The sequence below is a fragment of the Chlorella variabilis genome, assembly GCF_000147415.1.
Source record: "Chlorella variabilis unplaced genomic scaffold CHLNCscaffold_19, whole genome shotgun sequence".
NCBI classification, from domain to species: Eukaryota; Viridiplantae; Chlorophyta; class Trebouxiophyceae; order Chlorellales; family Chlorellaceae; genus Chlorella; species Chlorella variabilis.
In genome coordinates, this window is record NW_005435069.1 from 387,111 (window position 1) to 409,477 (window position 22,367).

A 22,367-nucleotide genomic window follows, 5' to 3' on the forward strand; every position below is an offset into this window, starting at 1 on the left:
CGGGGAGGACGCACGCAGTCGCTTCTTTGGTCTGGCGGCCCTGCCGCCTCCCCGCATGCTTCCAGCAAGTATCCTCCTCTTACCCACCGCCTCTCTCATTCTTATCGTTCTTGATCTTGATTCAGTCCTGCGAGCGACTTGTAACCTGCAGCTGGCTCTGTGGCAGGTCCTGGAGGGGGATGGAGCAGGAGGGTGCGGCGGCGCCAGCGTTGCCAGCGGGCATAGCTCTCTGCCTCTCGTCTATCGTCTTATTTGGCATGCGCATTGCATGCTATCAACTACAAGACGTTCAAAGCGTTGCCGCTTCGCGCGTTCGCCAAGTTTCAGTACCCCCGCGCCCACAAGCTCGCAGGTGAGGGCCGGATCCCGTGGCACTGAGCTTGATGCAATAGCCAGAACGCAATGCGCCTAGCAGCTGCGCGCTAGCTTGTAGTTGCACCCCAGGCATGTGCACTTGTGTCCAAGCCTGTCGGCTATCTCTGGTTCGGGTCCTAACACACGCCTAGTGACGTGCCGCCTCCATGTAGCAGACAAGGCGCCGCTGGACTTGTCGCCGCCGCCGCCGACTCTGCACCGCCGGCACTGCACGCCCAGTGGGCAAGGATCAGCTGTCGGATGCACCGAGCGGGCCTGGCAGGGGTATTGCTGCTCCTCGCAGGCTTAGCCGTCGCTTCAGGAAACAGCGAAAGGTATGGCTGCAGGGCAGGCGGCCGCTCCACTCATTCCTGCTGCCGCTCGGCACTTCTGTTGCCAGCTCCTTCCCCCTGGTGCTGCTGCTGCAGGTCCTTGCTGGAAGATGAGGTGCAGGCTGCCATCCGCAACGGCCTCGACGCCCCATCCAATAGGCAAGCCTGTCCTCCCTGTGCGGTGCATGCTAGCCTGTGCCTGCGTGCCGCCGCTATTGCGCCGAGGCTGACACGCTGCGTTGCCACACCGCGTGCTGCTCCGCTGCGTGCAGGTTTCGTTACATGGTCAGCCTGAGGGATGCAGCCACGCGCGTGCACTTCTGCTCAGGTGCGGTGCAAGTCTGCAGGATGCGTGGCAGCTGAGCGGGCACACCTCGTGGCGCGCAGGCTGAGCTGGAACAGGCCGTACCCCCTGCAGGCACCCTGATTGCGCCAAGCCTGGTGCTGGCGGCAGCCCACTGCTTCCGAGACGCAGATTCGGGGTTGGATGAGCTGGACGAAGCATTCCTGCCGCGGGTGCGCCAACCGCAACTCATGGCATGATGCCAGCTCGCTCTGGGCTGCTGCGCTGGCCTGCCGGGGCTCCCCAGCCGCGCCGCCATAGGTCAAAGCGAGGGCGCTGCGCTGCCAGCAGCCTCTCCACTGCCGCGCCTCCACTCCTGCCTGCCTCGCTCCCTCCCCTGCCATGCCCAGGTTCGCATAGGGGGGTACCGCCTATCGTTAGACAGCCCTCGTCGGGGGCGGTTTGAGAGCCGGCACGTCATCAAGACGCTCATCCACCCTCGCTTCACGACAGGGTTCACAGACCCGCTGACCTACGACCTGCTGAACCACGATGTGGCCGTGCTGCTGCTCAACAAGCCAAGCGCGCTGGCGCCAGTACGGCTGGCGCCATACAAGGGCGAGTGGCTTCGGGAGCGCGGTGGAAGGGCGGTGTGTTGGGTGGTGGTGGGTAGGAAGGCGTTTGCAAGAGCCGATTGTTTTCTGTTTGTGTATTGCATGCGTGGGTCACGCTTGTGGCGTGGCACGGGGCATGGCCACAGTGCGGTACCGCCTTCCAGCCAACGTGCCATGCCGCCCGCCTGCAGCCAAGGCTCCCTGGGCCAACCCGGTGCCTGATGGAAGCCACGTGCTGACTCTGGGTTGGGGCTACCTGCGAGGCGAGCCCGAGTGGACCGAAGCAAGACGAGTTGCAGATGTGGGAGGGTTGCTGGGCGAGCATGCAGCACCCCCTGCCCGTTGGCTGTCGGGCCCCTGAGGCGCTGGGGGTGAGCCTCCCGGTCACCCCACCACCCTTAAGCTCCCCCCTTTCCGCCCACGCAGCTGCGGACCCGCGTGCTGCCACTGAGGGAGTGCCAGCGGCAGGTGGGGGCCACCACCTTTGAGGACGGCTTCTGGGAAGTGCACAAGATTGTGATTCGCTTCCGATCCAACGCCATGCTGTGCTGCTCCCGTGAGTCGTGTTGAACGGGCGCCGCTGCCGCTGATGAGCGCCTCTGCTGCCGCGTCTGCTTCACCTGCCTAGCCTCCACCCGCTGCTGCCGCCGTCGGACGCTCTCCAAGCCGGTCCTCCTGGGAGTGCCCCTTCCAGGCCTGCACCCGCCCAAGCGGTCCGGGGTGTGTGGGGGCGACTCGGGCGGACCTCTCATTGTGGAGGGCCCCACGGCCGGGCAGGACGTCCAGATAGGAGTCACCAGCTGGGCAGGCAGCCCCTGCGGCAACGGCGAGCCAAGTACGCCGCTGCCTCCTCTTTTGCTGCTGCACCTGCTGCTGCCCGAGTGCTGCACCTGCACCTGCTGCCATGCCATGCCATTCCCTGACCGTCCTGGCAGTCCGCGGCCATGCTGAGTGGCCGCTGCCGGCGAGCGTGCAGGCGTGTTTGCTGATGTCGGCGTCCTGCGGCGGTGGATCGACCGTGCGGCGCTGGAGCTGACAGGCAAGCCGCTGCCGGGCGGGAAGCGGACCGTCACGCTGGCGAAACTTAGGCGGCGCAAGGGCGGATGAGTGCTACCCTACGGCCATGTCAATGATTGTAAACCGCTTCTCGATCTTGAATCGAACTAGACCCAGTGGGAGAGTGGCAGGATGAGCCGGCAGCAACAGAACTCCCACAGACACGGCGCCGGCGCCCCCATGCATGAGTCAGCTGCGGCGGTCGGTCACATCTGTGAACATGTGTGCTCCCGAGAGTCGTCCTGATCGTCGTTCTCACCGGCATTTCGTGATCGAAAGCCCCTGTGGACAAGCCAGCACTTGGGGACTGCAGTGCGCCATGGGGGACCCCATGCCGTTGTAGTTGCCTGCGGGTACTGTAAGTTGGGCAGATAGCCCCCGTGATCGGCGCCAGCACAAAGAAAGGCGCGGCAACCTGCCTGGGCGCCTCAGTGTGGTGTCGGAGGCATGGCGCGGCCTCACGCGTTCCGGCTGTGGCTTCTGCTGTGGCAGGTGGCGGGCACATTGTCGTCTGCATCCCCAGAGAGGTAGAAAGTGCCGTCAGGGTGCAGCTCCTACGGTTGGAGCCGACGACGGTGGCGCTCCAACCGCCACTGGCGGCGCCTGCCTGACACAAGTCCCCAGTGTCCCATTGTCTGACACTGGGCCGTGCAGGCGTCTGCTGCGAGACGAAAGTGTGGAGGCGGCCATTCGCAGCGGCACCGCTGCCCCCGTGGGAAGGCAAGCTTGCCGCCTCGTCCGCCGGCCACTGCTGCTCTGCATGCTGCCCGCCACTGCCTCTTCCGTGCCGCCCATGGCTGCTGCCAGCTGTCCTCAAGGCGTGCCTACAAGCCTGCCTGCAGGTTCCGCTATGTTGCCAGCCTGCACAACGCGCAGACGCGAGGCTTCTTCTGTTCAGCCTCGCTGATCGCACCCGCCGTCGTGATGTGTGCCGCGCATTGCTTGAGAGACCCATTCACTGGCACCAACAAGCCACGTGCTTCCTTTTTGCCTGAGGTTGGGGGGGGGGGGGGCAAATGACGCAGCGGTAGGCAGTGGGCGGCGGTGGGTCTGCTTGTGAGATTGTTGGTCGGTGGTGGAAGCTGTGTCCAATGCCAGCAGGCAGGCGGCCAGGCCTGCACTGATTGCAGTTTGGTGGAATCTGGAACACGTTCCAGCTGCTCACTGCTCACTGCTCACTGCTGCACAGGTGCGCCTCGGTGGCTACCGCCAGCCGGGCGGCAGGCGTGGCGCCAACGAGCGGCGGCGGGCCGTGCGGGCGCTCATCCACCCTCGCTTCAAGACGGGGGTCACAGACCCGCTGACGGATGATCTGCTGAACAACGATGTGGCGCTGCTGCTGCTGGACCGACCCAGCACCATGCCGCCTGTGCGGCTGGCGCGCCACCGGGGTGGGTGCGGCGGGCTGGGGTGCAGGGGCCACGGCGTGGTGCGGCTGGCTGGCCTGCTTGGATGCGTGCAGGGCGCGGTGGACCAGGCGGCTAAGCCTGCAGCAACATGGACAGTTTGGGCCCTTGGCGGCAGCTCACCGCAGTGCTGGGAGGTGCGCGCTCCTCCCCGCTTTCCTCCCTGCAGCCAAGGTGAACTGGACCAACCCCGCGCCTGACTACACCACTGTGACCATGCTGGGCTGGGGGCTGATCTACCCAGACCCAGCCGACCAATCCGCGGCCCGCCTGCCAGACAGGCTGCAGCTGGTGAGGCAGGCAGGAGGGCACCTGCCAGGCTGCGCCGCAGCATCAAGAAGAAGAGGGCCAGCCAGCCTGCATGCATGCCAGTTGCATTGGGTCTGTTAGTGCGCAGCTCAAGGTCAGGGGCGCCCCCTGCACGAGCGGCCGCTGTGCCCTGGCTTCCCTCGCCGCTGAAACGCAGCTCACCACGACGCTGCTGCCCCTGGCGACCTGCCAGAAGGAGAGGCGACTCTCGCTGTTCACCGATGATCAGGGGCGAGGGCATCATGTGGTGTACAACTGGGACACCAATACCATGATCTGCACCAAACGCAAGTCCTGGGCTGCGTGCTGGGAATGCATCGCCACTCTGCCCTCGTCCGAAGCCGTTGCCAGCTGCCCCCCATGGCGTCCCTCCCCGGGCCAGCAGTGCCTGCTCGCTGGCTTGCCGGATGCGGGCCGCACTGCCAGCCGTTGAACTCCTGCTTGCCTGCTGCAGGGCTGGCCAAACCGCGGAGAGCAGGGGCGTGCCCTGGTGACTCTGGCGGGCCCGTGGTGCGCCGGGGCAGGAGTGCAGCGCTGGACGTTCAGATCGGCATCAGCAGCATCCACCCCCTGCCCTGCGGCAACGGCAGAGCAGGCAAGTTCTTAGCTGCTGCCTGCGCCGTGCTGTGCAGCGCAACGCGGCGCTGCACCATGCTGTGGCGTGTTGCCGGCACTGCAGCCTGTGTGTCCTATGTGTGCTGACCTGTGAGACAGCCCATGCTGCCGCAGCTCGCTTCCCGTACCGCCTGCTCCCGCTAAGCTAAGCTGCTGCAGATGGGCTGACGGATGTGGCTTCAGTGAGGAACTGGATTGATGCGGCCGTGCGTCAGCTGACGCAGCCACGGCGTGGCAATGTAAGGGGGCCGGGACGTGCACCCAGCATAGACGTAGTGCCTGTCCGCCTCCCCCACGACGTTGCATGCACGTGCGTGGCTCCTCCCCCTGCATGCCTGCTTGCAGTGACTGCTGGATTTCGCACCAATGAAGCAGCACCGCCATGCCGCGACTGGTGTGTTGGCACATGGCTGATCGAGGCAGCCCCAGTCGTTCTGAAGACTGGTGCCCAGACGAGAAGGTGCGCTGCAGGAGGCTTTGTAACCCAGGGTGGGCCCCACCTGCACACTCCGCCTCGCTTGACAGAGCGCTGCGCCACCCTCCCCTGCCCGCAGCGGTGGCTTCCGGGCGGCTGCCCACAGCACCATGCCAAGCCCCCGCAGCTGCCAGTTGCAACACTAGTTCTTGGCGTATACTTACATGCGCCCTGCTTGGCTGTAAGGCAATAATGAAGAATTGATGTGGCAAGCGTGGGCCGGCCTGCCCGACCCGGGCCCGGCCCCTCGGCGGTCGGTGGCCCGCGGCTGCATGCGGCTGCACGGTGGCTGGCTGGCTCATGGCTCATGACCATGACCAGCTCAGATATCGTCCTCTAGGTCTTCCAAGCCTGCCGCCACGGGTGCCGGTGCCGCCGCTGCACCATCGCCGCCGCCCCGCATCAGCCGCCGCTTGCCTGCCGGCTTGCCCTGCGCCTGCCGCCCCGCCTGCTGAGCCTGCGGTGCAGCATTCTCATCCACGCCGGCAGCAGCTCCCGTGCCGCCGCGGCCCTCCTCCTCTGCATCCCGCCACTCTGCCAGCGGCTCAGTTGCAGGCGGGAGCGAGGCAGGAGCCGCCGCTGCCGTGACCTGCTGCCTGCGCTGCCGCAGCGCGTCTAGCGCGGCCCGCTTCTGCGCGCTGCTAGGCCCCGCTGCCTCCTCTGCAACCTTGCGCTTGGTGCCTGGCGTGCCGCGGCCTTCGCCATGCCGCTGCTGCCGCCGTCCTCCCTCCTCCTCGCCCCCCTGCCGCCGCGCTTTCTTTGTCTTCTGCTGCTGCTTCTGCGCGGCCGGCTGCCTCTTCCGCTGCCTGGCAGGAGCTGCCTCCTCCTCCTCGTTCCCAGCCTCGGCCGGCTCGCTCTCCCGGGCGCTCTCAAACCCGTCCTCGCTGCCGCTGCCCCCCGCACCGTCGCTGTCGTTATCCGCAGCGTCGGCGCCGGCAGCTGCCGGCCCCCGCTTGGGTTTCTTGGACGCCGGCGCCTCGGCATCCGTGCCAGCCGCCGCGCCGCCGTCTCCGTCGCTGTCCAGCAGGCTGACAAAGCTGCCTCCTCCGTCGCTGGAGGTGGGGCTGGCGGCGGCGGCCGCCGCAGCCGCCTGCTGCGCCGCGATGCTGTCGCCATCGCCTGCCGTGCCATCCTCCTCATCCTCTGACCCCAGGGCCGCAGCGCCGAGCTCAGGGCTCATCTCCCTGCAGCACAAGTGCGTGGGCCAGGTCGACAGATGGCGAAAAGCGCGGGTACATCACTGCTGCCAGGTGTGCTGCACATGCAGCATGAGAGACCGGACAGAGAGAGGGACAGCGAGCCTGGCAGCTGCCGGCCAAGTTGCCTGATGCAGACCCCTGATCCAGCCCACCTGGCATGCTGCCGCTGCACCTTGCGCCGCCCCGCATTGCTCTGAAGGGCCTCCAGAGCCGCCTGCCGCCGCGCTGCCTTGCCCTGAACGCGGCCTGCTGTGGCGGCGCCGGCGGCCACGGCGGGAGCGCCCTTGCCGCCGCCGTCGCTGCTGCTGCCGCCATCTGCGCGCAGGGAAGGGTGCAGCAGGGGGGATCTGTTTCATGCAGGCAGCCGCAGCCAGCCGAATCATCAGGCTGATGCATGGGTATGACGGAGCTGCAACATTAAATGCCTGGGGTACGTCCCAGCAGTACAACACGGCGGTACAGGCTGTACCTGAGTCGCTGCCGCCACCATCACTGCCTTCCTCCAGCTCGGACCTGGCTGAGCCAAAGCCCGAGGCGCCGCCATCCGACTCTGAATCGCTGCCGCTGCCGCCGTCACTGCGCGGCAAGCGCTGGTGGGCGCCGCCCGCCTCGTCGCCGCTGCTGGCTGCCAGGGCATCAAAAGCGGCGTCGCTGCAGGCATGCATGCATGCGGGGAGTGAGTGAGTGAGCAGCATGCACTCTGCTGCTTCAGTACGTGGGGGGTAAGCAGGACATGATACGCCCAGGTGCCATGGCAGGCCCTGGCGCAGAGCCTGCGGCACCCAGCCAGCGGCAACGGCCCGTGCCAGCCAGCGGCAACAGCCCGTGCCAGCCGGCCACCCACCCCTGCGCCTGCTGCTGCCGCCTCTTCTTGTGGGGCACGATGCCCAGCTTCTGCAGGTGGCGCTTGACCTGCAGCCGGGCAGAGGAAAGCGGGAGGAAGCAGAGGAGCAGGGGTGGCGGTCAGTGATCCGCTGCTGGAGCATTGGTCCGTGCCTCAAGGTCCCAAATACAGCAGCACCACTACCACTACATGAGCAGCAGCAGCAACGCGGCAGCAGGCAGCAGGAAGCAGCCACAGTCAGCCAGCCAGCCAGCGGCCGAGGTGGCGTGCCTGGCGGGCGGTCAGGCTGCCCCCCAGCTCTTCAGCAATGAAATCGAAGCAGTCCTTGCTGGCCATGCGCTCAGCATACAGCTCCTTCATCTGCGCCACCTGCAAGCGGCGCAGCACAGAGACAGGCAAGCCAGGAGAAGACCAATACTTGATGCAGCGGCTTCGGGAAACAGCGATGGATGCCGGCATGCCGGCGTCACGGCGTGGCAGCGGCGGCAGTGGCGACGTGGCGCCACGCTGTGCCTTGCCCAGCCCTCTGCTTGACGCTGCTGGACGGCAGCTGGCGCAGCCAGCCCCACCGCTCCCAGGCAGCGTCGCCAATGCACCGCTGGCACCGCAGGAGCCCTCACCTGCTGGTCTGAGAACTTGGGGGCGGCACCCTTCCTGCCCGCCACCACGCCTATCTTGCGCAGGTGAAATTTGACCTGTGTCGGTGGGCAGTCGCCGAACAGGAGCAGCAGGCGGCAGCAGGCAGCGACATTCACGGTGAGCATGAAGAAAGGCGCTGCAGGCTGGTGCAGGGCTGGGATGAATGGCGGCCCTGGACTGTGGGACTTGTGGCCAGGCAGCATCAGCCCCGCAGCGACTGGCGGCATGGCTTCTGGCCTGCAGCCCCGCAGCCCACCTGGTTGGCAGTAAAGCCCGCATCCAGCTCTTCCGCCAGCAGCTGGAAGCAGTCCAGCCTGCCCCGTACCTCCTCGTACCGCTCCGCCAGCCGCTCGTCCTGCACATGCATGAGCGGTGGGGGTGTGGAAGGCAGCTGCGGAGAGGCAGGCACACACCGACCGCAGGCAGGCAGGCGACAGGCCAGGGGTGCGCTGGCATGCCCGATCCCACGCCCAGAGCCAGGCTGCGGCCCCACTCCCTTGCACAGCACTGTCAGTCCCACCTGGTTCTGTGTGAACTTGCCGCATGCCAACCCCATGGCCTTGAGCTGCCGCGATATCTGCCCTTTCTTCCACTGCCCCCCGAACTCGAACACCAGCGCATCCAGGCAGCCCTTGCGCCCGTTGCGCTTCTCAAACTCGGCTTGCAGCAGGGCGGCCTGCACAGCGGCAGGTGGCGGCGCGTGTGTGTTGGTGGCTGGGTGGCAGGGAGGCAGCCAGAGGTGCGAGTGGGCATACAGCGCACAGGCTGCACAGATGCAGCGGCAGGCAGGCAGGCAGGCAGGGGACAGAAAGGCAGGCAGGGGAGCCTCCCGGGCTCCTTAATGTGGCAGACAGGAGGGGGCCATCTGCCCACCCACACAGCCCACCAAGCCCACCTGCTCCTCGGTAAAGGTCCCCTTCTTGCGGAAGCTGGCAAAGCCCAGCTGCTCGCCGTCAGAGCCCTCGTCGTCGCCAAGCGCCGAGCCGCGGCCGCGGCGCCCGCCGCGGCGACGGTGCTCCTGAGGATCCACCAGCCCCTGCAGGGAGAGAGGCAGGGTCGGTCGGCGTGTGTGCATGTGGTGGCTGTGTAAGCGAGGGAGACAGTACGCCAGCCCCTGCCATTCCACGATGGGGAAGCAGCCTACACACAGCAGCAGCCAATGCCAGCGGCAGCACATGTAGGAAGCGCCTCAGCCAGCAAGCAGCCCCTGCCGCTGCCGCACCCTCCAGTTGTACTCATTCCGCACATCCTCCGCCACGTTGGCGCCCTTCCAGAACAGCAGCTCGACAAACAAGGCGTTGGCGGCATTCTCCCGCGCCTGCGGCAGGGAGGCCGGTGAGGAGGCAGCAGTTCCGTGGAGAGAGGCACGGCTGCGGGCTGATGCACCCTGGCCAAACCACCCGGCAACGCTCTGAAAGCGCCTCCCGCGCAGCGCAGCACACGGGCATCGCCTCCAGTCCCACCTTTACCTCCGCCAGCGCCAGCCGCCGCTCCCGCCTTGCCTCCTGCTCCGCGCTGTCGGCCTCTTGCTCGCCGCCGCCGCCCTCCGCGGCAGCAAAGCGGGCATCCAGGTTGGCCTCCACTTCCCCGGCCTTCTGACGCAGCTCAGAGAGGTCGGGCACCATCCTGCAGGAGAGGCCAGGCAGGCATGGGGCCTTGAAGGGTGGGACCTCTGGTGCGGCGAAAAGGCAGGGAATTAGCGCGCTGCAAATCCCATGCATTCGGCGCTTTCCACGCCACCGGGCAGCCCTGCCCTGCTCGCAGCACGACAGCCCCCGCCCTCACCGTGCAAACATGTTGCGCACGGTGCCCTTGGCAAAGGCGATCAGCTCGGCATAGTCTGGGTTGCGCTTGATGACCAGGTCAGACAGGATGGCCTCAAACAGACGCAGCACGCTCAGCTGCAGGGTTGCGGCAGGGGCGGCCAGCGTGGCAGGCAGGCAGGCAGCCAATCAGGAAGCGCAGGGTCGGCGGGGCCGTGTGGCTGGGGTTGGCGGTGCAGGGAGGCGAGAAGGCACCGGCGCTGGCGGCACAGGGCGAGGAAGCAAGTGCAGCCCCACGCGGCCTGCCCCGGGCTTTGCCCAGCGCAAGGCGTTCCTCCCTTGCCTGAAGGGGGCTGCCTCACCTTCAACCCGCCCACCACCACACACACTCCGTGCACAAACACATCACACACGTATCCCTGTGCACACACAGACACACACACACACACACCTGGTACAGCATGGGCTCCAGGTTGAGCTGGCGCGGCTCGGCGATGCGGCGCAGGAACGACAGGATGGCGTGGTTGGTGAAGGGCGCGTTGGTGCGGTAGCCTTGCAGCAGCCAGGCGTAGAAGTGCACGATCACGGGCTGGGCGCACTCCTGGCGGATGCGGCGGGCCGCCTCAAAGGCCACCTCGCGTGTGACGGCGCGGGGCCGATCAAACTCGCCATCCTGTCGAGGGGACGGCGGCGGGGTGTGGGTTTGGCGGCGTTGTGTGAGAGTTTTTGGATGGTAGTGCACAGCGGAGGTGGGGCACAGCTCTCCAGATACTGTACAGCCAAAAGCCGGCAGCAGCAGCAGCAGCAGCGCCACCACACAGCGGCAGGCAGAAAGCAGCAGCAGCAGCGCCACCAAGGCAGCACCAGCAGCGCTCACATCATCCAGAGGGTCGCCGCTGCGCCCCACACGCTGCGCCAGCTCATCGTCGCCGCCCTCCGACCCCGCCTTGCTGCCGGCAGGGCTGCCCTGCTGCTGCTCCTCCTCGCCGCCCGCCGCAGCTGCAGCGGCGGCACCCTCCTCCCCAGGCTGCTGCTGCTGCTGGCTGGCGTCGTCATTTGCCGCCGCCGCATCCTCGCCAGCGCCCTCGCCCTCCGCAGGCTGCTTGTCGGCTGGAGAGGGGGCGGGCTTCTTGCGCCGGCCACCGCCCTGGCGCGCCGCCGCCCTGACCCGGAAGCCACCTGGCTCTGCAGGCAGCGGACGGGAGGCGATCAGTCCCCAGCAATGAGCGCATATCATAGGGCCGCTGCAGTGCTCAATTCCCAGCACCTGAGGGTCCACACACACACACACACACACACACTCTGACCCTCCCACCAGAAACGTCGCCCGCCGACGGCAGACGGTGCCCCATGCCCCACCCCTGCGCCATCCCTACCCACATCTGCACCCCCACCCTGTATCCCTGTACGCTCACCTGCAGATGACAGGCGGTCCAGCATGCCCAGCACGACGTGCAGCGTGCCGATGAGGTCCACGGCGTGGGAGCGGGGCTGGAAGCGGAAGTTGTAGCCCTTGATGAGGCGGGACAGCACCTGCGGTACCAAGGGCAGTAGTACCATGGCACCGGGATGTGAAGGACCGCGCAGAGAGGCGTGCGCATGCTGCATGGCTGGCAGCAGGCGCCGGCAACCCGCCCGGTGCAAGCTGCGCCAGCGAGCTACTCCCGGCCCAGCTGGCCACCACGGCAGTCAACCCATCCACCCGCCAGCCCCACCCGGCCCGCCTCACCGGCAGCAGCCCCGACTCCTTGAGGTCGTCGTGCAGCAGGCGGCGCTGCAGGCGGTCGGCGGCGCGGCGGTCGGCGGCGTTGCCCGCCACCCGCGCCAGGTCCAGCGCCAGCAGCATCTCCTTGAGCAGCGGCACCGAGGCGTGCTGCAGGTCCCAGTTCTTGTCCGAGTGGTCCTTCTGCCGCCCGCCGCCCTCCATGTTGCTGCAGGCCCCAGGGGCGGGCAGAAGATCGGGGCAGGCGGTCGGAGAGAGGAGGCGACGAGGCGAGGCAGGCTTTGAACCCACCCCTGAGTCCGAGACGGCGTGCCAGGCGCAACCAGGGATGCATGCGGGATGCATGCCCCACCCTCCAAGCCGGCACAGCCTTCTCTAAGGACCAGGACCATTCACCCCACCCTTATCACCACCACCAACAACAACACACACACACACACACACCTCAGCATGATCCACAGCATGGTGACCCAATGGAAGCAGTCCCAACCCATGGTGGCGCTGATGGAGGAGAAGGGGGAGGCCTCGTCCTCGCCGCCTGGCGCCACGTCAGCGCCACCTGGCGTACCATCAGCGCCGGCGCCACCAACAGGCGACACGCCCGCGCTGCCCCCGTCCTTCTCCGCCTGCAGCCTGGCCTGCAGCTTGCGTTCCTGCGTACAGCAGGTAACGCAAGGGGTGTGAAAGGGGAGGCAACAGGAGTGGGACAGCACCGCATGGTTTGGTTTTCAAGCGGGCGGCTGGCGACCACCTCGGAACGACCACCTTGGCAGGAGCAGCCCCCACGGTCGTGCAGCAGCAGCCATCCAGTACGTAGCACCAGCAAGCCCTCGCGGCCATGCGGCAGCAGCCATCCACTATGTAGCAGCAGCAGCAGCAGCCCCACAGCCTATCTGTGGCGGCGCCCAGACAGAAGCCCCACCCCGCCCACCTCCTTCAGCCGCACGTAGCGGGTGCAGTAGGTGGCCAGCCGCACGAAGTGCATGAAGTCGGCATCCCCCAGGCGGCTGATGTTGAGGCCCGGCTGCACCTCGCGGAACACCTGCAGGGGGAAAGGAAGAAAGCGAGGAGAGGGTGGGAAGAGGGTGGGGAGAAAGCAGGCCATGCCGTCCGTTGTGCTGCCCGAAAAGGATGGAACCAGGCAGGAGAGCGGGCGAGCCAGCAGGGGCGCCCCTTCCACCCACCCACCCGCCACCCACCCCACCTGCGTCATGAGGATGTCGTAGGCTCCCTCCAGAAACTGCTGCAGGAAGGCATCCAGCCGCACCAGCAGCTCGGCGCCCAGCCGCGGCTGCGCAACGCCGCCGTGGGCGCCGCCGCCGCCGCCTGCAGCCCCGGCCTGGCCGTCCTTCCTCTGCGCCGGCGCCTTCTTGGCGTCCGCCACCGCAGGCAGGCGTGGCAGCTCGGAGCGCAGCGGGTTGTGACGCAGCACGATGTTGCTGCTGTGCTCCGTGTGGCGTCGCACATACACGGCGCCTGCGTGCGTGGCGGCGTGGGTGGGATATTAAGGCAAGGAGATGCAAAGTGTGGCTGGGAGTAGAGGCGGGGCGGCAGCTGGCATCGACTAAGCCGTGAGCAGCAGCCGCAGCTGCAGAAGCAGGCTCACCCGAGTGCGCATGCCGGGAGGGCGCCGCCTGCGCCACGTGCCGCGGCAGCATCGACTTGGGCACAAAGGGCCGCTGCTGCGGCAGGGCCGGCAGGCGCGGCAGGTGCGCGGTGGTGGCCGCCAGCGCGGCCTTGCCGCCCCAGCCGGCAAAGGCGTTGCTGCCTCCACGCTGCTGCTGCTGCTGCTGCTGGCGCCGCTTCTTCTCGGCGGCCGCGCACGCCGCCGCCTGCTCCTCCCGCTGCCTCCGCTCTTGGGCCTCCAGCAGCTGAGGAGCGTCCAGCAGCTGCTGAGGGTCCACTCCGCAGAACAGATGCATGAAGAGCTCCACAAGCACAGGTGCCTCGGAACGGAACGGGCGCTGCAGGAGCAGGATGGGGCGGCGGCTGGTGGCTTCAGCAGGCTAAGCTACATCCTGGCTCTGCCTCTCCGGCACCATCTGTCCATGCCCTTTCTTCTCTCAGCCCAACAGGCAACCACTACAAGCCAAAAGCGCACTTGTGAATCCCACCCCCCACACACACCACCCCGCGCACGCAAATGCACCTGCTGCGAATGCTGGGCCAGCAGCAGCAGCAGGTCCATCACGTTGTCGCCAAACAGGCGCTCCAGCAGGCCCGTCTGGATGCGGCGGGAGGCGTGCTTGGAGGCGCCGGCGGCGCCGCCGCCGGCTGCCGCGGCGGGCGGGGCCTCGGGGATGGCCACCAGGTTCCTTCGGCAGGCAGGAGAAGCAGCAGGGTGATCAGGGACCAGCAGGGGCGTAGTGGGATCAGGGCCCTTGCTGGTCCAAGAGGCTACCGGCTGGGGCCAGGCTGGGGCTGGCTATGGGCAAGCACATCTGCCGCAGGCACTAGTGCAGGCACAGCACAGCACGGCATGGCAGGGAGCAGCACGCAGCGGCCCAGCGCAGCGCGGCGTGGCGGGCCGCACTTGAGGAAGGTGATAACCAGCTGGGTCAGCGCCGCATCCTGCTCGCTCATGCGAGGGTGGCGCGACAGCGGCTCAGCCAGCATCCCCACCACCGCCGCCAGAGCATCCTGAGCCAGAAACGCCTCGCGAACCGCCTGCCGGGGTGCGGGAGGGCAGGGGTGGGGCGGAAGCAGGGGCGCGTCACGGCAGGTGTCAGGGGGCCAAGCCGGGCAGTCGGCAACGTGTGAATAGGCATGCTGGGAAGGATAAGGGCAATGCCGTGAGAAATGGGGCAGCCTTGGTGGCAGCGCGTGGCCGATACGCAGCCCAGCCCGGGACTGCACCCGCACCGCATGCTCGGGGCATTGTCCTGCCCAGCCCACAGGCCCTGCCCAGCCCACCTGCATGTGCTCTTCCTGCTTGGCCTTGTTGCTGGTGACCAGCGGGTCGCTGCTGGGCATGGTGAGAAAGGTGGCCACCTTGACTGCAGGCGGAGGGAGCCGGACAGGCAGGCAGCAGGGGTGGTCAACAAGGCAGACGACGAGCACGGCGGCAGCGGCACGACGTGGTGGCGGCAAGGAGAGGAGATGCAGCTCCAGCAGCTCCTCGGCTGCAGACGCCGGCACACCCCGGTGGGCCCCAGCCCACTGCTCACGTGCGTTGTAGACGACATCGTAATCGTCTGGGTATGTGACAATGAGGGGCACCAGGTCGGAGCGGGCAAAGTTGTACTTGGAGACGGCGAAGAAAGCGGGGCGCTGCTCCGGGTCGTCGTAGCGGAAGAAGCGTTGCAGGTCGCGCAGGCAGCCTACAGGGGAAGACGGATGAAGGGAGGGGAGAAGAGGGAGAAGGGGAGGTGACGGGCACCGGCTGGCGGCGGCTGTCGAGAGCGGCGGGCGGGGTGGGGCGCGAGCTGGCTGGCTGTCGCCGGCTCCAGTGTGTGCGGGAATCTTGTGCAGCCCTCGTCTCCGCGCTTGCCTCTGCAGTCCTCGCTCTTCACATACACGGTGTTCTCCTGCGCATCCTGCTGCCAGCTGCCCAGGCCGCCCGAGGCGATGGATGCCAGAAGCTCCAAGTCCAGATCGGACATGTCAGCCCGCTGTTCACGCCCCCCAAGCCACCGGAGATCAGTTCCTGCTGTGCTTGAAGCTCATTCCCTTGTAAACGGTGCCCACGAGCTGCCTGGCGGGGTGAGAAGTGATCTTGCGATGCCTCGGTGCCGACAGAGAGCGCAGTTGGTGGCGGGAGGCGCCCCAGGGTTTTAAAGGGAGGAGTACCGCAGGCTCGAGCTGTACATGGCCTCGCGGCGCGGCGCGCATTGCCGCAGACTCGCAATCGCTTGCCGCAAACTGTCGCACCACATCTAAGCAGCAGTTGCGCCGATTGCTGTCGGAGCGCCAACGGCAGCGCTCATCACTGCCTGCAGAGAGCTGGAGCTGCCGCGACGATGGCAGACTCGGCCAGCCTGCAGTCTCTGCTCAGTACAAAGGCCGCCCTCGACCTGGGCCTCATCTCGCAGGCCGACTTTGACGCCGTGAAGAGCAGCTTTCTGCGGGCGCAGCAGATCAAGTCGGCCGTCGATGTGGGCCTCATCAAGCAGGAGGACTACGAGAACACCAAGCAGAGCTTCCTGGGCTCCCTCCTAGGCCCCGCGACGGAGCCGGCGGCACCGGTGGCGGCTGCCGCCCCGCAGCCAGCAGCCCCTCGCGCCGCCCCTCCCCCGCCGGCCCCGCAGCAGCAGGCGGCGCAAGCGGCGCCACCAGCAGCGCCGGCGCCGCGGCCCGCGCCGGTGGCCTGGCAAATCCCGCCGCCGGCGCCGCCGGCCGCCGCGGCGGCAGCGCAGCAGCACGCGCCAGCAGCGGCGGCGGCGGCAGCGGCTGCAGCACCCGTGCGCCAGGCGGCCTCCAACCCCGACGTGCCCAGCAACATCCCAAAGATGGGAGGCGCCAAGTCCATGAGCGAAGGGGTGAGTATGTGCTTGGGGGGCAGGGAACGCAGCGGTGCCTCCCAGGCATCCCGCGCTGTTTCCTTGTGGCAGGCTGCCAGCGACCCCTGCCCGTGCTCTGGGCGGGCTGCCCAGAGCCATTCCCGGCCACCATGAGCCGCCGCAACCTGCCCTGCAAACCCCTGCCTGCTGCGCCGATCCCCGCTGCCGTCACCTTGGGCTGCCTGCGCCCCCGCCTCCTACTGCAGACCTCGATGAGCGGCATCTCTGTGAGCGAGGATGCTGTCAACCTCTTCTACCTCATGCGCCTCAAGGCCACGGTAAGAGGCTGCGTTTGGTCGCTTGCGTGCACGTGTGTGGTGGCGGTTGGCGGCGGTTGTTTCCCTGGTGCTTGGAGGGTAACAGGGAGGCAGAACCCACCCAAGCCAGAGCACGCTGCGAGGGGGAGAGTGTGTGCCGCTGCACCTGCCCACCATGCGCCATGCCCGCCGTCCAACACCCTCGGCCTGCCCTGCTGCGTCCGTACCGCCACATGCCTGCAGTACAAGTGGGCCCTGTGGCAGGTGGACGAGTCCGACTCCGCAGTCATCATCGCTGCGGTGGGCGAGAAGGGCAGCACCTGGACAGACTTCCTGGCTGCGCTGCCCGACGCAGACTGCAGATACGGAGGTGGGTGGGTGTGGTGGTGGTGGTGGACACGGCGGGGTTGCAGGGCCGGGCTTGGGTGTGGAGGGCGGCGCGGTATGATGCGGGCAGGGAGAGGGCGCAGCAGGCAGGTGCCTTCGCGGTGCCGCCGCCCCCCGGCTGCCCCGGCAAGTGTGCAGCCTTGCTCATCGTAAAGCCCGCCTGTACCGCGCGCCTGTACCGCAGTGTACGACTTCGACTTTGTCACCCCCGACGGCCAGAAGCTGCACAAGATGATCTTCCTCAACTGGTGCGCCTGCCGCAGCGGCTTCTTTGGCACGCCCCTGGGCCGCCCGCGGCGCGCTAGCGCCGACCGCCGGTGCCGGCTCGCCACGCATCCTGCCTCATCCTTCCCTTATCCTCCCCGCCCCCGCGCAGGGCCCCCGACAGCGCCAAGGTGAAGGCCAAGATGATGTACGCCTCCACCAAGGACTTCTTCAAGTCCCACCTGGACGGGCTGTCGCTGGAGTTCCAGGCATCAGACCTGGACGAAGTCAGCGAGCAGGTGGGGGCGGCTGTGGGCGGGTGGGCGGGTGGGTGGCGGCGGTTCTGGGCATCCAACCCAGCAAAGCCGGCGAGGGTGTGTATATAAGTGTGTGGGTGTGTAATGTGGGTGTGTGTGGTGGTGGTGTGTGTGGGGGGAAGGGTAGTGTGTGTGTGGTGGTGGTGTGTGTGTGGGGAAGGGTAGTGTGTGTGTGGTGGCGGAGGTGTGGGCGGTGGGCGGGGAGAACGAACACTCTTTTCTTGCTGCTCCTGCGGCGCTGCTGCTGGTGGCCTGGGTGGCACCGGCAGTCGGCGTGTGCCTGTGGCGGGTGGACGTTGGCGCTGATCCCTCGCCGGCGCGGCCTGGGCTGCTGCAGGAGGTGGGCGACGCGGTGCGGGCGCTAAAGCGAGGCTGAGCAGTGGCGGGGTTGCAGCTTTCTGCGCCTGCCCAGCCGTCGCGGCAGAGCCTATCGGCGGCTGCGGCGGGCAGCCGCGCTTGCCCTGGGCAGCCTGAGAATTTATTCGCACTGCGATCTTTCCTCCTGTATTAACCGTTATGTGACCAGCAGCGATGATGACCCACACACACCCTTAGTGCTGCCGACCAACCAGCTGTGCCGAAGCAGGTTACAGGAGTGGTCGGTGTTCGGGCCAAAAAGCTTGGGAATAAATTGGGAAAAGGGCACAGGCTGGGACGCAGGCAGCAAATACAATGCACACAACCAAGGACGCAGCGCCGACAGAAAACAAGCGCCAGGCGGCTGCGCGCTGGTGTGGCCAGGCAGCGGCCAGCTCAGGCTGTCGCGGAGCAGGCGATCGCGCCGCGGTCGTCGGTGGGCGGGAAGATGCTGGTGTAGCCGCTCTGCAGCGTGAAGATGAGGATGGCTGCCAGTGTGTAGCCCACCGCCAGAACGCTAAACACAAGGTTGTCCGCCTGCGGCAGGGAGGCAGGAGAAGCAGGGAGTGGGTTGGGGCAATGGGGGAGCAAGCCCAGAAACCGCCTGGCATGCATGGAGCCTCCGCAGTGTGGGCACAGCAATGCGGTAGCCACAGCATGGCGAGAGACCCCCCCTCCACCGCCCACGCAGGCAGCTCACCATGTTGGCGGTGCGCTTGCGGCGTATTGAGTCCTGCAGCCGGCTGCGGCACGGGCACCGCCCCAGCCGGCAGTCGCAGGCGGGCGCGGTGCAGGGGCAGGCGCCGTCCTTGCAGGGGCAGGCGCCGTGCTTGCAGGGGCAGGCGCCCGCCTCGCACAGGCACACCTCGCCCAGGCTGTAGCTCCACGTCAGCAGCCGGGCCTTCATGCGGGAGGGCGAGAAGAGGCGGTGCAGCTGCCTGCCGCCAAAGCCGTTCTCCACCTGCTGCTGCTGCTCTGCGGCCTGCTGCGAGTCGCAGTGCGACGAGCCCAGGGAGCTCAGCTTGTCTTTTTCGGACTCGGCATCCCTCGCGAACGTGGCTGCTGCTGCGGTGGTGGGGCAGCCGTTTGCTGGCGCCCCTGGCTTGTCCATGTGCACCGCCAGCGGCGCTGGCTGTGTGCGCGGCCCTCTTCCCTGCAAGCAACGGCAGCGGACCCACGCAAGGACTGTCGCGCTCATGCCACTGCCGCAGCTCTGGTCCCGCTGGACCAGGCCCAGCGCAGGAGCAGCAGCCTTTAGCCAGGTACTCAGCGGCAACCAACCGCAGCCCAGCCGGGGGCCGCACCTTGCAGCAGGCGAGGCGGGACGCCTTGCGCCCCAGCCACCAGGGAGACAGGGCGATGGCATGCACTGCCGTCCAGATGAACTTAGAGGAGGCGGCCACGTAGCAGTGCAGCATGATGCTTTCCAGGCTGCGTCACGAGTGGGGCAAGGAAAGTGGGAAGAGGGAGGGAGGGTGTCATGGAGGGCATGTGTTGATGGGGCGGGGATTGTGGTGCTTGGATGGAATGGTGTGGGGCAGGGACGGGGCAGGGTGGGATGAACATTGTAATGCATGTGCAAGTTGTGCGCAGAGCAGCACCGCCCCACCTGACGCAGCACAGGAAGGCGTAAGTGGCCAGCACCAGCTGCTGCATGGGGGTCATGTAGCTGGAGGCGGGCACCTTGTCCACCAGCACAAACTGGATGGCTGCATGGGGCGAGCAGGGAGGGAGGAGGAAGGAAGGGGCGAGGGGTTAGCATGTGGAGGGGATGAGGGAGATAAGGAGGCGCCCCCAGACCGTCAGCGAGTCGAGGGCAGCCGCTGCAGGGTGCGGGCCAGGCAGCCGCCCCACGCGCGGCCCACCCATCAGCTGCCTACAAGTGCACACCGGCCAGCGGCATGCCAACACAGGGAGCTGCTTGCCGCATGTGTGTGCATCGAGACCCAGGGCGCACCGATGAGGGTGAGGAAGAGGGTGACCACCAGCTGCAGCCGGTTGTACAGGTGCGTCTCATCCTCAAAGTCTGCAGGCCATGTGGGGGAGGCAGGCACAGCAGCGAGCAGGGTCAGCAGCCAGCTGGCATCACACAGCACCCCGGCAGGCCAGGCGGCCGGGCGGGCACACCAGCCGGCGGGCGTCAAGCATCGCTCCCCGGCCGGCCAACCCAGGCGGCTGCAGCAAGCAAGCGCCCGCAGCGGCGGGGCGCAGCCTCCGCCTGGGCGCCGCGTGGCGGTGGCAGCGGGGCGCCCCTGCTGCTGCGCTGCTGCTCCTGCCGCCTGCCCCGCCTCACCCAGCACAAAGATGAAGAGGCCCAGCACGAAGACCACCAGCACCGGCAGGATGCCGTCCATCCACGACGAGCGGCCAAAGCGCTTGACGGTGATGAACACGCCCCCGATGTCATCGTCCTGGCGCCTGCAGCGGGCCAGGCAAGATGTGGGGGCGTGAGGTTGAGGTTGAGGTGGGTGTGAGGCTTAAGTGGGCCCACGTGTGTTGGAAACTGATGGTGGCAGGGCGAGGGCAGCAGGCAGCGCAAGGGCAGCGGCGGCGGTTGCTTTCGAAGGTATGCCAGCTGCAGGGGCGGCGGAGGCTGTCGAAAGCACCGGCACGGGCGCAGGGACAACGGCAGCGGCTGGGGCAGCGGCGCCGGCGGCCCTCCTCACAGCAGCAGGTTGGCGGCGGCACCGACCGCAAAGTTGCCGGACCCCGCCAAGGCGAGCAGGTCCGGCCAGAGCGGGGCGGGGTCGCCTGGGGCGCTGTACCGCTCGCTGTACTTCACACCGTCCAGCATGGACAGGTTGTACTTGTTGAGGCACAGGGCCACCACCTGGACGGGCAGGCAGAAAGGAGAAAGAAGGAGTGTTACTGAGCCCATGGGAGTAAAGGGAGGGACAAATGTGAGGATGCACCAAGGTGCAGGCACACCCACCTGCCAGTTGTTGGCATCGTCGCCAGCCCCCAGGTTGAACAGCTGCATGAGGGAATGGCGAGTTGGGGAAGGGTTGGTTGGCAGGGTGTGCGGCTGGGCAGTATGCAGCGCATCATCACCACCACCGGAGCAGATGCCCACCTTTGTGTCGCCGCTGGAAGGGATGACCTTGATCCGCTGGCGCCCCGCCCCCATGTTGTCCAGCCTGCACCCAATGGAGGAGCAGGGCGGGCCCCAATGGAGCGTCCAAGCCAACCATTCGCGCAGCCAATCGCCACCAATTCCATCATCACGCCTCGCAGCAAAACGGCAGCAGCGCCATCCAAGACATGGGGCCCTCCAGGCCTAGCCTCCAATGAAAATCAAAAAGCAAAAAGCAAGCTCACCCATAGGTGGACACGTTGATGTCGCGGGTGGTGTCCTTGAATCGCAGCTCGGTCAGCAGGTCAAACGAGTCGAAAGGGAAGTTGGCAAAGTTCATCGCCTGAAGGGAGGGGCGTGCATAGCAACAGCTGTGAGGGGAGAGCGGCGGGCTTGCTGCTGTGCTGCCGACTCCGCGCATGCCCGCCGCTGGGACCCACCCTCCACGCCCTCACAAACGCCATGCACACCAGCGGCACGCTCGCAACACACGCATCGGCGGCAGGGGGCGTGCCTGGTAGTATGTGCCCTGCACCCGCACTTCCCGCAGCACCGCCGACTCGCCCAGGAAGTAGGTGTCGTAGCTGATGCCAGAGTAGCCTGCAGAAGCATCACACGGAGTGGTGTGCAGGGCAGGTGAGCAGGCACTTTCCGGTACCAGCACAGGCCACGACAGGCAGGCCGGTTTTGCCCAGTGACATTTCGTGCTCACCGTACGCGTTCTTGAAGTAGAAGCCAGGGATGTAGATTCCATCGCAGCACCTGCAACCACGTCAACAGATGCAGGCAGCGGTGAAATGAGAGGGCGCCGCAGCACATGGGGGCCAAACAACGAGTCGTCCCAACCCAGCCCCACCAGCATCTTGCCTGGTGTTGTCAGCATGGCTGCTGCATGGCCGCTGGCACTGATAGCCGGTGCTCGCATCTCGCATCTGCAGAGTGGTCTCTGCAGCACGAAACGCAGCACAGTGCAGCATATGCAGACAAGATTGGCGCCAGCACACGCTGTGGCAGCGCGCATGCAGCATTGATCGGCAGCTCGTGCACTGCCGCAGCTGCGGCGGCAGCCGAGAAGACAGGCACACGCTCACCCTCCATCTTGATGCGGGCCTCAGGGTCCACCCAGGACAGATAGAAGTACATGATGCTTTCAAACTGGTAGGCCTGGTCATTCACTGCAGCAAGGAAGGGATGGCTGCTCAGACTGAGTAGGCTTGGGCGCGCCCGCACTGCAGGCCGTGTCGGCACAACCTCCCCTCCCAAGTTGCGGGTGAGCTGTGCTCGACATACTGCACCAGTGGGGGAACTCCCTGCGGCTTGCCTGAGAGCAGCCTGTCCAGGTATGCGCTGACGTAGACCTCTGTGGTGTTGGGGCCGGGAGTTCCATAGCCCTTGAGCGGGCTGCAAGGCAGCGCAGGGCGCAGGCGGGTGAGCAGCGGCGGCGGGTCGGTGGTGCACGGACTTGCAGCCCTGCTGCGCCCCCAGCTTCCCCCCTGGGCAGCCGTGGCACCTGTCCATGCCCGTCTGGGCCTCGCAAGGCCGGGCAACCAGCAGCAGCAACGCTGCCAGCAGCCCGAGAGGGCTTGCAGGCGCGGCGGGAGCCCTCATCGAGCCTGCATTAGACAATCGGGCAGCGTGGGACAGGCCCCGCCTCCTACGCG

At 67.1% G+C, this 22,367-nt stretch overlaps 5 protein-coding genes across 5 annotated transcripts; 3 read left to right on the top strand and 2 right to left on the bottom strand.

The window, feature by feature from the left end:
- Positions 1–796: 796 nt before the first annotated feature.
- CHLNCDRAFT_137324 (hypothetical protein) lies at positions 797–2,690 on the top strand (the record flags this gene model as incomplete). The annotated part of the gene is made up of 8 exons (XM_005844990.1): positions 797–801; positions 959–1,014; positions 1,105–1,202; positions 1,380–1,608; positions 1,775–1,884; positions 2,010–2,139; positions 2,278–2,418; positions 2,560–2,690. The coding sequence occupies 8 exons, from the start codon at positions 797–799 to the stop codon at positions 2,688–2,690; spliced, it is 900 nt and encodes a 299-aa protein (XP_005845052.1).
- A 396-nt stretch (positions 2,691–3,086) lies between these two features.
- CHLNCDRAFT_137325 (expressed protein) lies at positions 3,087–4,848 on the top strand (the record flags this gene model as incomplete). Its single annotated transcript, XM_005844991.1, has 5 exons — positions 3,087–3,131; positions 3,829–4,030; positions 4,215–4,336; positions 4,512–4,645; positions 4,809–4,848. The coding sequence occupies 5 exons, from the start codon at positions 3,087–3,089 to the stop codon at positions 4,846–4,848; spliced, it is 543 nt and encodes a 180-aa protein (XP_005845053.1).
- Positions 4,849–5,766: 918 nt separating this feature from the next.
- On the bottom strand, positions 5,767–15,214 carry CHLNCDRAFT_137326 (hypothetical protein; the record flags this gene model as incomplete). The annotated part of the gene is made up of 24 exons (XM_005845096.1): positions 5,767–6,628; positions 6,796–6,958; positions 7,113–7,294; positions 7,488–7,555; positions 8,108–8,182; positions 8,383–8,481; positions 8,647–8,802; positions 9,022–9,162; positions 9,349–9,444; positions 9,590–9,752; positions 9,912–10,027; positions 10,341–10,562; positions 10,767–11,074; positions 11,305–11,422; positions 11,619–11,820; positions 12,057–12,265; positions 12,544–12,654; positions 12,817–13,088; positions 13,219–13,576; positions 13,762–13,927; positions 14,146–14,279; positions 14,526–14,608; positions 14,780–14,932; positions 14,992–15,214. The coding sequence occupies 24 exons, from the start codon at positions 15,212–15,214 to the stop codon at positions 5,767–5,769; spliced, it is 4,680 nt and encodes a 1,559-aa protein (XP_005845158.1).
- A 246-nt stretch (positions 15,215–15,460) lies between these two features.
- On the top strand, positions 15,461–17,800 carry CHLNCDRAFT_36630 (hypothetical protein). The gene is made up of 6 exons (XM_005844992.1): positions 15,461–16,090; positions 16,318–16,389; positions 16,612–16,738; positions 16,940–17,003; positions 17,132–17,258; positions 17,614–17,800. The coding sequence occupies exons 1-6, from the start codon at positions 15,572–15,574 to the stop codon at positions 17,650–17,652; spliced, it is 948 nt and encodes a 315-aa protein (XP_005845054.1). The 5' UTR covers positions 15,461–15,571; the 3' UTR covers positions 17,653–17,800.
- Positions 17,801–18,029: 229 nt separating this feature from the next.
- Positions 18,030–22,314, bottom strand: CHLNCDRAFT_137328 (hypothetical protein; the record flags this gene model as incomplete). Its single annotated transcript, XM_005845097.1, has 16 exons — positions 18,030–18,170; positions 18,334–18,786; positions 18,938–19,064; positions 19,243–19,342; positions 19,591–19,659; positions 19,927–20,051; positions 20,300–20,463; positions 20,566–20,607; positions 20,707–20,770; positions 20,952–21,049; positions 21,242–21,306; positions 21,419–21,468; positions 21,613–21,652; positions 21,798–21,870; positions 22,002–22,107; positions 22,217–22,314. The coding sequence occupies 16 exons, from the start codon at positions 22,312–22,314 to the stop codon at positions 18,030–18,032; spliced, it is 1,815 nt and encodes a 604-aa protein (XP_005845159.1).
- Positions 22,315–22,367: the final 53 nt, after the last annotated feature.